The sequence below is a fragment of the Puccinia triticina genome, chromosome 3A (genome assembly GCF_026914185.1).
Source record: "Puccinia triticina chromosome 3A, complete sequence".
NCBI lineage: Eukaryota > Fungi > Basidiomycota > Pucciniomycetes > Pucciniales > Pucciniaceae > Puccinia > Puccinia triticina.
This window is the reverse complement of record NC_070560.1, coordinates 1,284,463-1,299,798: the sequence shown is the minus strand read 5'-3', so window position 1 is coordinate 1,299,798 and position 15,336 is coordinate 1,284,463. Positions and strand designations below refer to the sequence as shown.

At 48.6% G+C, this 15,336-nt stretch overlaps 4 protein-coding genes across 4 annotated transcripts; 1 reads left to right on the top strand and 3 right to left on the bottom strand.

The window, feature by feature from the left end:
- Nucleotides 1–2,224: 2,224 nt before the first annotated feature.
- PtA15_3A149 (uncharacterized protein) lies at nucleotides 2,225–3,987 on the bottom strand (the record flags this gene model as incomplete). The annotated part of the gene is made up of 3 exons (XM_053167088.1): nucleotides 2,225–2,295; nucleotides 2,404–3,100; nucleotides 3,361–3,987. 3 exons carry the CDS (start codon nucleotides 3,985–3,987, stop codon nucleotides 2,225–2,227), a joined length of 1,395 nt encoding a protein of 464 aa, XP_053018340.1.
- Nucleotides 3,988–5,240: 1,253 nt separating this feature from the next.
- Nucleotides 5,241–7,420, bottom strand: PtA15_3A148 (uncharacterized protein; the record flags this gene model as incomplete). The annotated part of the gene is made up of 6 exons (XM_053167087.1): nucleotides 5,241–5,816; nucleotides 5,896–6,048; nucleotides 6,136–6,329; nucleotides 6,441–6,774; nucleotides 6,930–7,208; nucleotides 7,307–7,420. 6 exons carry the CDS (start codon nucleotides 7,418–7,420, stop codon nucleotides 5,241–5,243), a joined length of 1,650 nt encoding a protein of 549 aa, XP_053018339.1.
- Nucleotides 7,421–7,732: 312 nt separating this feature from the next.
- On the top strand, nucleotides 7,733–9,213 carry PtA15_3A147 (uncharacterized protein; the record flags this gene model as incomplete). Its single annotated transcript, XM_053167086.1, has 2 exons — nucleotides 7,733–9,112; nucleotides 9,205–9,213. 2 exons carry the CDS (start codon nucleotides 7,733–7,735, stop codon nucleotides 9,211–9,213), a joined length of 1,389 nt encoding a protein of 462 aa, XP_053018338.1.
- A 542-nt stretch (nucleotides 9,214–9,755) lies between these two features.
- On the bottom strand, nucleotides 9,756–11,365 carry PtA15_3A146 (uncharacterized protein; the record flags this gene model as incomplete). The annotated part of the gene is made up of 4 exons (XM_053167085.1): nucleotides 9,756–10,130; nucleotides 10,200–10,583; nucleotides 10,650–11,203; nucleotides 11,299–11,365. 4 exons carry the CDS (start codon nucleotides 11,363–11,365, stop codon nucleotides 9,756–9,758), a joined length of 1,380 nt encoding a protein of 459 aa, XP_053018337.1.
- Nucleotides 11,366–15,336: the final 3,971 nt, after the last annotated feature.

Sequence of the window (15,336 nt, the reverse complement as noted above, 5' to 3'; positions counted from 1 at the left end):
AATCGACTACTTGAAATTTGATTTCCAACTACCAAACACTGTTTACATTGGGAGGACCACTCCCCAATGCTGCACCCAGATTGCACGGACCAAGAATTTACCCGGGTACACTTTGGTAGTTGGAAGTCAAAAATGAAATTACCAAAAGGTAGTTGTATATGCAATTTTTGCAAAAATGGCAAAAATTGAAAAAAATGACTCCTCACTGCAGCGCCCAAGCCCTCCCCAAATTTTAACAAGGGCATAAAGCCCTCTCAAGAGCACATGGTGAGCTGCATGGCATTAGAACACCCTAGGAATGGGGTGTGCTACTGTGGGCCCATTTTGGCCAGTGTCCTACTAAGGAACACCACCAAAACCTTAGCCAAACCCATTCCTGGGTTTTAATAATGTCTGCATCTCATAATATTTTTTTCAGGGCTTAATCTGTGTACTGTAACACTTTAGGACCCTTTGGGGCACCGTGGCTATGGTTTTGGTGGTGTTCCTTAGTAGGAAACCAGCCAAAATGGGCACACAGTAGCACACCCCATTCCTGAAGTGTAGTAATACCATGCAGCTCATTATATATTTTTCAGAGCTTAATCTGTACACTGTACAATTTTTGGGACCCTTTGAGCCTTGAGTCACTGTGGCTATGGTTTTGGTGGTGTTCCTTAGTAGGACACTGGACAAAATGGGCGCACAGTAGCACACCCCCGGAATGGGGTGTGCTGATGCCATGCAGATCAACATTCTCTCTTGAGAGGGGTTTCTTCCCTCTGTAAAATTTTGTTGGGGCTTGGGCGCCACAGTGAGGAGTTATGATTTCTTTTTTTTTGCCATTTTTGCAAAAATTACATATGCAACTACCTTTCAGTAATTTAATTTTTGACTTCCGACTAACAAAATGCGCCCAGTTAAATTTTTGGTCTGTGTGGCCCGGGCGCAACGTTGGGGAGTGGTCCTCCCAACGTAAACCACATTTGGTAGTTGGAAATCAAATTTGAGGTAGTCAATTAACCAAGACCCTAAATGCATATAAAAATCAAAAGAACAAACACGTAGAGCTAAAGATGTAATCTGTGTGGAAGGCAATGGCAAAGCAAGAGAAATAGCAAAGACAACATGAAATGAAAACAAATAATTTCAATAGTAGCAGCTCTTCAGTTTGACTACAGTAACCTTTCTAATTGCACAGCATGCCACAGAAATGATCATTTGGTGGACTCAAAATTAACAGTATGTGGTATTTGAGGTTGTGTAGTATACTCATAAAAGGATGTAGTTAAAGATTTTTGACTGTAATTCCTTCCCAATCTTATTAAACCATGAGCATCTGTTGAAATTAAAGCCAGATGCAAGGGGAACATACATAGAGGGCAAGATAATTGGCTTAGCCAATAGCAGACAAAATGGTCTGAAAAGGACCAGATACTCACTCTTAGGGGCTTAAGTGCCTAAGCAGGGAGACTTGAGGTGGGGCTAGACTGCCAACTCAAGGATACAGTGTGCTGATAACTTGATTTCCTTAGAGTCTGGGGGTTCCCAGGATCTCAGACATCTACATCTGCATCCCCTGGTGAGTATCCACTGGTATTGGCGGGTACCCGCCAGGGGATAGTGGATACCCGCAGCGGGTTCAAAGTGACCATCTTAATAGAGGGACTTAGTTATAACTTACACCACGGATGCACTTTTGAGATTTCACTTTGAAGAAACTTTGACGGGGAATTAATCCATCTTTTTAAACAAGCATCCAAAAAAAAACTCAAACATTTTTTGGATATTTTTTGAGATTTTTGAGTTTGACTGGATGGGCAACATCCCAACTGAATTAATTTTCATTTGAGTTTCATTTGAAGTAACTTCAAACAACCTTTGGAGTTTTGCGTCCATGCTATAGGAGGTGGATGCCACCAACCACAAGAAGGGGCTGTTACCTTGCTGTGTCTTTTTCTGGACTCAAGGATTTGCAATCCATTTGCAATCTGAAACAGTAGAGGACTTCTTGCCAATTTAGAAATCTGGCTATTTTGTATGTTCCATTTCTATTTTCTATTGTTTAGCATAGAAACCAGTTTGGCTCCCCTTTAAAAATAGAAGCTAGCATTTGGCTGGTCTTCTAAATCAAAGATAAGTCCTCCAATGAGCCTTTTGTCTTAAAGAAAACAGCTGAATAAATTTTACAGGTCACGGATGTCTATGTATATCATCTAGCGTCGATGCGTCAGTAGGAAAGTATTCAAGGATTAAAACTGGACAATTTTTGCTGGATCAGTGCACTACATTCTTTAGCCATCACTTCATTATCCTCTGAAAAAGGGTGTGCGACGTTAAAACAAGGAAAGTCAGCAGGGATTTCGGCTGACTCGATTTTTTGTTTTCAAAGCAGTTTGTATGGGCACGAGACACGAAACTTACTCAAGCAAAACGCATGTGGTATCCCTTCATCCATTCTCTTCCAGGACGGAATTTTGCCGGAAGGTTTAACTTGAGATTGAGAGTCTATTGACTTGTCCCCAAACAGGATGGAGGACTGATTGAGATGAGAGGGAACGACACGATGTTGATGATTGATTGTATTATTTACATTATCTGGAGAAGTGTCAGGGTGCAGACTCAGAAGCTCGATGATTTCCGTGATTTCGGTCTCGCCTACCCATTCATCTGCCTGATGACTTGTCCAGAATAATGTCAGCTGTTGATGGAATAGATGGATGAACTTGGTATCTAATGCACAAATCGATTCCATCTCTGATCGAGCCATCTTCAAGACTGCCGAGACACAATTGATATTCAAGATGAAATTGAGCATGATCAGCAAGTTCTGTTCCGAGGTATCATCGGCCTTCTTTCCGCTTCCCGGGAGGCCTTGAGCAGCTGGTCGAGATTCGCTTCTGGTTCCACTGATGGGGTTATAGTAGAGTGTAATCAGACGGCAGATAATCATCTTGGGTAGAGCCAAAGAAACTAGGATTTGGAGCATGTTGATGAATGGTAGTAGAATTGGCGAAAATAAGGGTGACAATCGGAGCCCGTTGGGTGATCGGGCAATATGCGAAATCGTCGGGAACAGGCCGATGATGTGCATCACCTGGTCGGGGTATCTTTCAAGTACCTGGCCAGACAAGGTTGATCATAAGAAAAATTAGCAAAGGGTTGGCTTGCTTTTTCAGGCGAGATCATTATAAGGGTAATGACTTGTGACAATTGTAGGAAATATGACAAGAAAACGGTTGGTTGTCAACACATGCGAATATATCGCGTTCAGAAAATTCAACATCGAAAGAGATGTTTAGTAGAAAAATACGGCTTGGAAAACACCAAAGGCTTGGGGAAATGTTCAAATGAGGTTGTCTGTGACGAAGTTGCCCCTACCTTTGTAGCAATATGTCCACCAACACTATGTCCGATGACGACTAGCTTCGTTTTAGTAGGATCACCGATTCCTTGATGAATAATTTTGCCGACAATCTCAGAATGATACTCAATTTGATCATCTAAGGAGCTACCACCGAGTTGGGGAGGAGTAGATGGAAGAGGTTGGTTCGAGGACTGGAAAAGTTTCCACAGCTTGAAGTTTTCCAAGAATCTGAAGTCCAAGTTGGAGTTATGTCGCAAGGAATGACCGAGATGACCGCTACAGACGATTTCACATCCGCCGACCTGATCGAAAGACGCACACAAGAGTGAGAGGAACTGTTCATAAAATTCCACCAAGCCGGGGTTTCCAGGGATCATGTAAACAATTATTCGCGGGGTCGCTCTACCCCCGGTCGGCTTCGCAGAGTCCAACGGAGCTTCATCGTCGGATGGATAGCTGAAGCAGTTCCTAGAACTATCAAATTTTAGATAGGGCTGGTCGAACGAAGAGTGAATCGATAGATCAGTGGGTGGATAGCCGGGATATCGGTAAGATGTCAAGAGCTTCCTGAGGTTATCTCTCAAGCCAGTCTGGCTATCTTTAGAATCAGGGACGGTGCTGCTATTTCCGGCCGTGGCCATGCTTTGTAGGAATCTGTTTCGGTTCGAGATGCAGATTTCGATGGACGGGGTCTCTAGTCTACCAAGCGACCAAAGAGTTATATATGATAGTTGAATCGGATGACGATGGTTTATATGCGCGTGTTTGAAACCTATCTTGGTGGAAATAACTCTTCGGTTTAAATTCTAGAACTATGTATTAGCCAAGGCATCTACTCATGTTTCCCTATGCAACCAACGAGCAGGAACGAAGCTGAGTTTTTATGTTGCCCAAGCTGACGTATAGAAATGGCGAAAGATACATACATAGATAATCTTTCGGGAGAACCTCACCCATTAATTCAGAGCAGCCTGGCAGGTGAAGTTTTCAGTTGGATTGACAGACTAGACGATATCTGGTCGATCATAATCAGTAAATCGGTACATACTTGACTCCTTCATTGATTTGCTAACTTCCGGGAAGGAGGTACATACATATGGCCGAGAATCTCAGCCAGAAATCATCTCAACATCTGCCTCTCGAGTCTCTTGAGCTGTCTGTTGTGCTCCCTCTCCAGTTGCCATACATACTCCTTCGCCCTGTACCTTAACTTCCCCCATAGGAGCTGACCATTTGTCGATTGATATGGATATTCAGGGCGTGGTGGATTTCATGGGTTGCTTGTTGGGTACTATTTTGTTCCAGCAGCCCGAATGCTGAAAACCAAGACCTGTTGAATTCTTTGAAGATTGTGCGTCGCTGGACGATTTGGTGTGTAAGAATATAGCGATCGAACAGCTGCTTCGACTCGCTGACCAGGTTGAAAGTCAGCGTCATAGGAGCAACCATTGAAGGATGGTTGAATAGGAGGACTAGTGGTTGAGGGCATCATGAGTAACCGGACGCGTTGGATTGCTGATGGTGATCAAGAGAAAACAGGACAGTCCGTTGTAACATAATGATGAGTACAGACAAATGTTCCCAACCCTCCAGGAAAAAAAAAAAACACGAATGGAATACAGCGTAAAAATAATTTGATCAGAAAGACTCAATCATCAGTGCCAAAGGTTTCTCTGATGAGGACAGTGATACCGGCGAAGCTATTCCTGCATGAGAAGCCTAAAGGGACTCACGGAACAATCAAGGAAAATATCAACGATTGCGAAGGACGAAAGAAAACTAATTCTTGTTGTCAAGGCAAGAAAGTGAAGGGCCAAGAAGATGAAGGTTCAAGAAAGAAAAACGGTAAGTATCTTCATTAGAAATAAAATAAAGATCTCCAACGAACATGGGATTACTCTTTCTTGAAGGTTGGGGCGACAGAAAACAGTTGATCGAGCCACCCAGTCAGTTTTTTATCTTGATGATCATCGCCCTCGACCAACTTGGCTTTGGTCTCGAAGAGATCCTCGATCCCAGTCTCTTCTCTGAACGGAGGCGGGGGTAAGAAGGTTTGAGGACGCAAGAGGATATCGTTTGACTGAATATCTCCGTCTGGACTGGGCTCCCAGTCCATCTGGACATCTTTTGATGGTCCGGATAAATCTTTAGCTGGGGCTGTCCATGGTTTATCAGACTGGTTGAATGTGCCTTGGAGGAAGCTTGGTTTCCCGAATGCGGGTCTGACTGGTAAGCGACTACAGCCATCTGACCCTCGATCGACCGCAGTAGGCGAGTTCGAGTTAACTGTCTTCAGAGCCGATAGACTTGATGCTGGACGGCTCAGAGACAACGTAGAAAAGAATTCGTCCTCTGCGAGTGCAGGCGTTGGCTTGGGCGTCGACTGGGCTAAACTCCGAGCTTTCGTGGCCAGGGATTTAACCCCAATGGGGGAATCTGTCTTGAGAATAGTGAGGGAGGCTGTGAGGAGCTAGAGAGAGGCGATTGTTGCAGCTCAGCTGACTTGCTATCTTGTAAGAACAAGCTGCTCGAGGACTGGGAGACTCAACTGTAGCCAGAAGCGCACCGGTCAGGCCAAACATCAGGTTGCCAAATGAGTCCGATATATCACAACTGTGCACATCGACGCGTGCTTTCATTCCTGCATCGAAGAAATAGAAACAGAGCAATAGACGAAGAAGGCATGCAATAACGTTCAAGCACTGGGTTAAATGACAGCTGATCAATGATTCAGATTCGGCTTGCGTCCTCACATGAGAAGAATGTGGGAGGGTATCGATCAAACTCACCACAAAACCCCGTTTTCCAATCACTTTGGTGCGAATCCCTTGGGCACGATTCTTGCGCACCCTGGCCCAGGTGAAATCAAAAAAGCTACACCCAATTTCAAGCAGCAAGTAGCTCAACACCAGTAGAGGTCCAAAAGGTTTGTTTGGCCGGATGGGATTGGTGTGAATTGGTTGGCATTGGAAGGTATAAGAAGCTTATGAACGAAAAGGGTTAGAAAGACAAAAGGATGAGATCAAGACCGTTCTTTTTGAGATGGTCAGAGGTCAATCCCAAGTATCAACATTACAAGGAAACCTTGACCGACAATAGATTGCAACAGAGATGCTGACGAGATAGCATGACAGCCAAGCCAATCCCTGTATTCTCCACAGGCATTCCTGAATTGTCCACAGTTTTCCACCCATTCCAGATAGCGGGATAGCGGCGTTATGATTCGAAGCGGAAAAGGGATGAGTTGAGTTGAGACGAGATTGGCAGGATTTGGCGAGACGTTTGACGGATTCGTTCAAGGAAAACGCTTTGACTTTGTAGTTCCTCTCTTTGATGATTTCGGAGGCTTTCACTGAACATGTCGAGCAAAGTATCGGATACCGGGCCTCCAAAGACGCCTTGTAGGCGGGCAAACTATCGTACAGTCCCTATGATGTAAAAAAAAAACCCCCGATATCAATTCAATGAAACAGCGATGATCCATTTCTTTGAGGGAGTGATCCACGAAGCTTTCACAATGAAGTGGTGAAATTTCTCTCGAGCTGAGCATTGAAGTGCCATACACCATGCTTTTAATGCTCACCCTGGTGGAGACTGATGAATCAGTGCGAATCTGTGAGATTGGGAGGTCCGAGTCGCCAGGGAGGTAATTAGCCAGAAGATTGAGTTGGAGGTTTTGATTTGCTAAGCAAGTTGAACAAAAAGGTGACGATTGAGAATCAGACGACGATGCAGCACCGTCCTTTGAGCTTTCGGGCTTCCGAGATACGGTCAAGATGCGCGGGATCGAGAAGGCGAGGTGAGGTTTGGGGTTCAAGTTGGGATCTGACATTTGTGGAAGATAGTCGATCAGATTACCATTCTAAATCGAAGATTATGTACCCATCCAAAGAAATACAAATAGGAATGAGCATGATGGGGAGATCAATGGTCGTGTAATGCAAACATTGATTGACGTACCTCGTCCTTCCTTGACCAGCCGCCACAGTGACAGTTTGACTGTTCGCTGGCCCCACAGAAATGGCATGACCGGTCCTTCCGCCGCCTCCTGGGAGTTGATAAGAGTGCGGCCATCGTTCGAAGTGAGAGGGAGGTGGTTGGTTCGCAGAGGAGATTCAGCGAAGCCTGCGCGTGAAGACGCTGAGGAAGCGCGCGGCGCTGCGCGGCGCACATGGGCCCGGGCCTCGAAGATGACGATTTGGTGTTCTCCCTCGAACTGAACTCCCCTCGACCTTGAACCTTCGAGTCCCCATCGTGGCGCTGGCTCTGGTCGCAGAGCAGCCAACCTTCCAGGTGCGTATCCACAATTCATCCACTCCATCCGTCTGCGGCCCGGCTATTGCACGCGCAAGATACATTGCTGATGCCCGTTCCAGATCATCAGCAATGCCAAATATCTTGGATCTTCCGTGGGAAATCTTCGAGGGCATCTACAAGCATGTCATCGAGGACGGCGATAGTTACTTGTGGGCAATGTGGACCGGAGCAAGAGACAGCCCTCCCGGTACAAGAACCATGACCGCAAAGTTGAGACTGGTCTGTCGCCAATGGGCGGACTGGTTATACGTCCATTACCTTTATCATACGATCACCTTCGGAAGTGCTTCGCGAGCGCTCCGTTTCACCAAGGACCAAATCGCCAGACGTTCGAAAAATCTTCCACGTGCTAGATGTCACAGTCTACAGGTCATCGAGATTCTCACCTGGGGTCCTCCGCCGGTCGATAAAAATACTCCGGGCTTAGGGATCTCAATGAAATTAGCCAAAGCAAGAACCAGGAAACCCAATGATACGATCACTTCCGAAATCTTGGAAGGTCTCATCGAGCTGTTCACCGATTCGATCGTCAAACTCAACTTGAGGTTCTGGCATGTCATGTCCCTTCCTGCGAGCACGATTGAGAAGATAGGGCGCATCGAAAATCTGCGCACCATGACACTCGGTCACGAATTGCCAGAAACCCTTCCAGGTCCCCCACAGCCATTATATCCGCTTTACCACAACAGTTCCGATGAGGAGCTTGAACAACAATTACGCCGCGGGGAAGTAGCGGATGATGATGAAGATGAACCTCCAACCGAAATGGACCCAGTCAAGTCGAAAATCGATTCTGATTGCTTGAAGTCGTTGATCCTAGCCACTCGAAATTTACAGTCACTCGATATATCCGACTTGGATCCTATTTGCCTACCAAAGCCAATCTCCTCTAGTCTCTCCAGCCATCAAATACTGCCTACGATAACCCACCTAGACGTTAACCTAGAGGGGCAAAGTCTAGCCAGACTCGTAGATCTTTCTATTGCTCTCAAAGGTACTTTGAAAGTACTTTCCCTTAAGGATCAATATGGAAACAATCCCGGTCGAATGATCGTACCCGTTTTCGAAAATCTTAGAGAATCGCTCGAAGGCCTCTTCGTGCCAAACGACAAGATCCTGAAGCCTGTTGCCCGATTCCAGTTCCCGAAATTGCGCGTATTCAAGACGATCTCCTGGGATGGTCCTATCGCCAACCTTCTGGAGAAGCCCATGATTTCACAATCCCCCATCGAGGTTCTTGCCCTCCGAGCGGACATCGTCGATCGCAAGCCCAAAACGAAATTCCTTGTCAATCCGTTTTCAAATCTGCCCTCGCTGAAGCGACTACTGTTTTACGACGTTTCTCCTGGTTATTCCGCACCACCCGCTTACACAGAAGCGTGTGCTGCCCGTTGCGTGGAGTGTGTTTATCTAAGCACTATGGACAGTGAAAATGTCTCTTTGATCATGGTCGGTTGATTTGCTATTATTTTCCTTTGCCTTATTGCTCCGGACAATAAGACGCATACAGGTGCTTACCCTGCTCCTCTTTTAAAATGTAGAAATTGTAAACCATCGACCAAGCCTGTTTTCTACTAACCTCGGCTTCCCGCTGACGTTTTATGATACATCTGTGCAATGTATTCTCACTTTTACCTTGTAAATCCAAAAATTGTAAGCATCTGTTGAATGCACCACCATCTTATTTTTTCCCTCACCCTCTTGCTTCCATAGTTTCCTCCAACAACCACAAAAGCTCAAAAAAACAGATGTCAAGCTTGGCGAAAAAATCAATGATTGAATAGATTTGCTGTCAAATCAACCCCCCTGCACATTTATGCTCTCTTTCTCCTGTCCAGCATTCAAAGTGGGCCAGATACAAGTTGTTTGCACTTTTGCAAGCCTGGGTTCAAACTTCAAATCTTAATGGTGTGCACAGATCTACTCTATGGCAAATTGTTTGTTATGAGCCGTCAACATGTCACAAACCATACATTCATGGTTTGAGAGGCTGGAGATCGACCATCTACCACACAACAATAACAACAACAACAACAGACAACTGGCTGGAAGCAAGAAGGTTACAAGAAACAACAACCAAACAGGCCCGCATTCAAGCAATGGTTGCCACGCTGACTGGCACTGGCTGGTCGGGCTCATCCCGGGTATTCTCAGCCGACGGGGGCTCCGATCGATCCTCGCTGGGCTTGGCCGGCTGCTCATTGGATCCATCCTGAGTGTTTTCAGGCGACGGGGAAGCGGTGGGTTTGCCAGTTTCCGGAGTGTTGGCCGGCTCGACGGCCGTCTGGGCGCGTTGGGCCAGGATGCGCTGCTTGGCCAGCGTCTGCGTCCATAGTCGGCTCTCCGCCGCCGTCCCGGGGAGCGCCTCGGTGGCGATGCCCATGTCCCTCAAGATCTGCTCGGCCTCGGCTTCCCGGCCTTCTTTGATAGGGATCCTGGGTTGGTTGGGCAACCTGACAAAGGCAAACTAGCGAGCTCGTAGAGTTCAGCACACACACCCAAGTTGTTGATGTTGAAAGAGAAAGAGAGAACCAACCTTGCAGACTTGGAAGCCCGATTGGCCCGCCTCCCGCCAACACTTCTCCACCCGATAGAGGCCATCGTAGCGGTAGCCTTCGTCGGGCGCGAACGGGCTGTGGTTCTTGTATCCCCGGATCACCCGCACCGAATTCTTGAGGTCGCACGACAGTCGCAGGGAGGCGTTCATCGCCGTGAATTCCTGATCCGAGCTCTGCGGCGCCGTCCGCAGGTTCTTCGGCTTCTCCGCCGTCCCGCTCAGCGCCCGTCCGCCCGAGCCCGTAAACGTAAACGCATATCCCAGATCCACGTCGTCCTCGTACCCCCCACTCAGCGCGACACTCCAACAGCCCACTCCGTCGCTACCGGCGATCCCGCACACAGGCGGCGCATGCACACCCGCCTAATTCAAGAAGAGGGGTTACAACTTTCCATGAGGACTCCTCGAGGGGAAGAAAACCTGACTGACCTGGGAGCAGTCCATTCTCGAGTTCCACCAATCGCCGACCTCGGTGCCGATCTGCTGGCCGAATATCTTAGGATTGGGCCGATTTCCCTTCAAGCACTGGGTCTTACGCTGGGGTGGAAGCGAGCCGCGGGGGCGCTTAGGTTCAGTGGGCGGACGCCAGGTGGATTTGCGTTTGCGGGTGCCGTTTTCCTTGGCTTCCGAGTCGTCGGAGTGTCCGTCGTCGTCGGCTCCCGCCTCGTACTCGTCCGCGTCCTCCGAGTCTCCATCATCGTCCTCACCGGCGACCCGGGAGGTCCGCTTGGACGCCGTGCGTTGCTGGAGCTGCTGCAAGATCCGCCCGCTCCGTCGACGCCCACCCGGCGCCTGCTGCTCCTGCTCCTCCGCGTCCGCCGGCTCACGTCGCGCTGCCTTCTTCCGCCGCTCCTTCGTCCCACCGGTAGGCTCCCTCTTTGTCTCCCCTGTCACCGCCGCTTTCGGACCGACTGGCTTCGGGACTAGGCTTGGCCCAAACCCGCCAGGAACGGCTAGTTGTAAGGACAGCAACAAGCTCCGATCTGCCCACCACATCCCCCAACAAAGAAAACAAACAAACAAACTCCTTCAATTCTGCCGATGAATGTCCTGATCTGCCGAATAAGTGGTCACCTACTAGCAGCAATGTTGCGTTGACGGATCTCCTCGTAACTCTCGGTTGTCTGACCTGCCTTCGGCGCCATTCTAGCAGTAAATTCTGCGAAAAGGGAAACGGATTTGTACTTGAGCTGTTTCTGGGCTGGGGTATATGTGCTGTCGTCGTGAGGTGTGCTTTTTGGTGGGCGGTTGCGGAGGGGAAATCGGAACGCGTCGCGCTGGCCACTCCCGGGGATTTTTTTGTGGGAGGGCACCCGCCTGGGTCGGGGAGGATGCTCCGGGGAGGCAAGGCGCGGGGGTAGGGGGGCTGCGCGATCGCGGCGCCAGTACACCACGGCGCCACTTGTAAAGTGCGTCGCGCGGCGGGCGGACCCATCCGTCAGATTTGGGTCGGGCCTTCCTCGCATGACGTCGAGCCGCCCTTCAGGTCCCCACCTCCCGTCGGCTGTTCTTTCCGACGGGAAGGGCAGGCGGACCTAGTCCAACCATGCCGACCCGCGAGGCAGCATGGTCGGCTTGTCTGATGCGTCTGGCCAACCCATCTGCCCGGTGGGTCAGCATGGTCGGCTCGCCCTCGAGGTTGTCAACATGTCGGCTGCCCCCGGAAATGAGCCAACCTTCCCGACGAGTCACCGGACTAGTTGACCTGTCCGTTGGCCCAAGGTCAGAAACTCACTTGAAAAAGTGAGTTTCCTGAGACCACCATCAATCATGTCATTATCATTAACCTAGCACTAACAGATCATGGATCACCAGGTCCGTAATTATTTTGAGTAACTTTAGCTTCATTTTGAATCAACAGGTAGATAGGAGTATAAAGTTATGGACAACTAAGAGCAGGCAAATTTGCCGTGTCTCTGAGCTTTATGTGTAGAGTGGAAATTGGGGCACGAAGCCTAGGAGTGAGAATTGGAAGGAAGTGGGATCGGCTAGGAACTGAAGAGAGGAATAAGGCTGTGTCTTTCTCTCTTGAGTTCAGCGCACTCGTGTCTATACTGTCGAGTCTATTAGACTGTGGAATTGTTCCTGTGGGAATCGTTTGTCTTGGGGCTGATACGAGCTGATAGGTTGTCTGAGCTGTTTACGCGGCTGGATATTCTTTGAGACAGTGAGCTGTGATGTATGAGCGATGATTAGTCTTGTGCCTCATTCATGATCTCAAGACTGCTCTTTAAGTACTCACGAGACCAAAGGTTCTGGAATCGCGGCTGCCTTGGAGTTGTTAGATCTTTCCGTCGCGGCTTGCACCCTCGGAGTCTGGTTGCTCGTTTCACCTGCTGTGTTTGGAGATGGTACAAGTCGGAGTTAGCGACTGTCTATGTGGCTTGGTTTGAGCTATTGTCTGAGAGGGTGAAACTTGGAACTTACGTTGCTGTGCAACATAGTCTGTTTGCCCCCTGCACCGTTTGGCGGGTTGCGCAGCTGGCACTGTATTCTGACAGGCTGGGTTGACTCGAGCCGCTAGGCTTGAGTCAGAGGAAGGAGGAGAAGTGACTCCTAGGGCTGCAAGTGACCTTCTGATGGTGCAGCGACCTGTGGGTTTGGTTAGGAAGTCTGCATGATTGTTGATCGTCCTGATGTAGTGAAGAACTATGAGTTTTGAAGTAACGAGTTCGCGGACAAAATGCAGTCGGATGTCCATGTGTTTGGTTCGGAATCCATTCTGCGAAGTTTCGCTTTTGGCAAGATCAATGGCTCCTTGATTGTCGATGCCGACAAAAAGCTGGTTGGGTTTGTAGTCGAGGTTGATCTCTGAAATAAGACTGACTAGCCAAGCGATTTCTCTACCCAAATCCGAGAGTGCCTTGTACTCTGCTTCGGTTGAGGACAACGAGACTGTTGCTTGACGACAGGCTTTCCAAGAGATGAGTTGAGATTGAGTCATGACCGCATATCCTGTTGCCGATCTTCTGGTGTCGGGACAGTTGCCCCAGTCAGAGTCAACGTGTGCTCTGATTTTGAGGCTGGGTGATTTCCTGAAGACTAGGCCCACATGTTTTGATCCGAGCAGGTATCGAAACACTTGCTGAGCTGCATGCAGGTGCTGAATGCCTGGTCTCTCTAGGTGCTGGGAGAGGATGCTTACGGCGTAAGAGATGTCGGGGCGCGTTAGAACGCTGAGGTAGTTGAGTGAACCGATGAGGGCACGGTAATTGATATTCATGCTTGCGAATTCTGCGGCTTCAGATTCAGTTGCGGCTTTCAGATGCACTTTTGGGTTCATGGGACAGGAGGCTGGTCTCGCTGTTTCAAGCCCAAATTCAATAAGTTTTCTCTCGATGTACTGCGTCTGGTGAATGTGAAGGTAGTTTTCTGATCGATCGATGTTCATGCCAAGCAGAAAAGACGCCTGACCGAGGTATTTTATCTCGAATTCCTTCTCCATTTCGGCTTTGAATACCGCCGGGTCACTGCTGATGATGACAATGTCATCGACATGACAGTAGAGCCATGTCGCAGGAGAGGTGGAGCGATGGAAGACGCATGGGTCAGAGACGGAGGCGGTGAATCCGATTTGCTGAAGATATCCACTGAGGCGCTTGTACCAGACAAGGGATGCCTGTTTAAGGCCGTAGATGGCTTTGCGCAGCTCGAAGATGGTGCCGGTGGGGCAGTCGTAACCTTGAGGAGGTAGAAGAGTGACGGTGTCCTCCAGTGGGCACGTTAGAAACGCGCTTCGTACATCCAGTTGATGTATCTGAAGGCCTAGATTGACCGCAAAAGATAACAGTAGTCGGAGCAAGGCGGCTTTTCCGGTGGGCGCATACTTGAGCTCAAAATTTACGCCAAAGGTTTGTCGAAAGCCCTGCGCGCAGATTCTAGCCTTGTATTCTACTACTTGGTTTTCAGGACCTAGTTTCTTGCGATATGCCCATGTGGAGGCAATGGGAGAATCAGTTGGTCTTCTTTGTCTTTCAATCCATACTTGATACTTCTTCATATTGTTGATCTCTTTTAACTCAGCTTCGATCCATTGCAGCCTTTCTTGACTTTTCATTGCTTGATTATGAGATTTTGGATTGGAAGTGATGGCGATGTAGCAGACCGGTCTCCTGGAGCGCTTCCCTTCAAGAATGTTTGATTGATCGATGGAGCTGACAATGTTCTCTGATGGTGTATAGTCTTTGACATATACCCATTGCTTGCCGGGTTCGGGGCTGACCGGGTGGTTGTCGACGATGGGGAGCTCAAAGTCGTCCTGATCGTCTTGTTCGTCGACTGGCTCATCTCGTGAATGTTCTGATTCATCTTCAAAAGGAAGAATTGGGTCTGAGTTGAAGAGCGGTGCCGCTCCTTCCTCAGGGGGTAAAAGGTCGACGCTTTTGTTGATTGCTGCACAGGATGGAAATGTGTTCTCGTCAAATCGAGCTTGTCTGGTGATTACAATGCTTTTGTCTTCATGCCGGAGAATGCGGTAGGCTGAGTAATCGTTGGCGTAGCCTATGAATGTCCCTTCCCAGGATATAGGATCGAACTTCTGATCCCTCTTCACTTTGTCCTTCAGGATCCACGCTCGGCAGCCAAAGGGTTTGAAGAATGTGATTGATGGTCGAAGCTTCAGAAGTAAGGTTACCGGAGGCGTTCGACTCTTGGAAAGGGAAGGAAGACAGTTGGTGATTGAGGCGGCGGTTAGGACGGCTTCTCCCCACCACTCAGCAGCCATGTTGGACTGCAGTAGGATACATCGTGTCATTTCAATGACCGTTTGGTTTGCTCTTTCGGCTATGCCGTTATGCTGGGGCGTGTAAGGAGGTGACACATTGTGTTGGATGCCTTCGCTCCGCAGGATTTCGCTGAGGGTATTGTTGCAAAATTCACCACCACCGTCTGTGACTAGCTTTCTGATGGAGTTGCCAGTTTGTTTTTCGAACTTGGTTTTGAAATCAAGGATGGCTGCGGCGGCGCCAGATTTCTCCTTCAGAAGGCTGAGGTGAATGAAACCGGTGTGCTGATCAACGATGGTGAGAAAGTATCGACAACCGCTGTTGGTGGCGGGGCGAATGGGGCCGACTAGATCACCGTGAACCACTTCAAGTGCCAATTCTGTTGGAGTGAA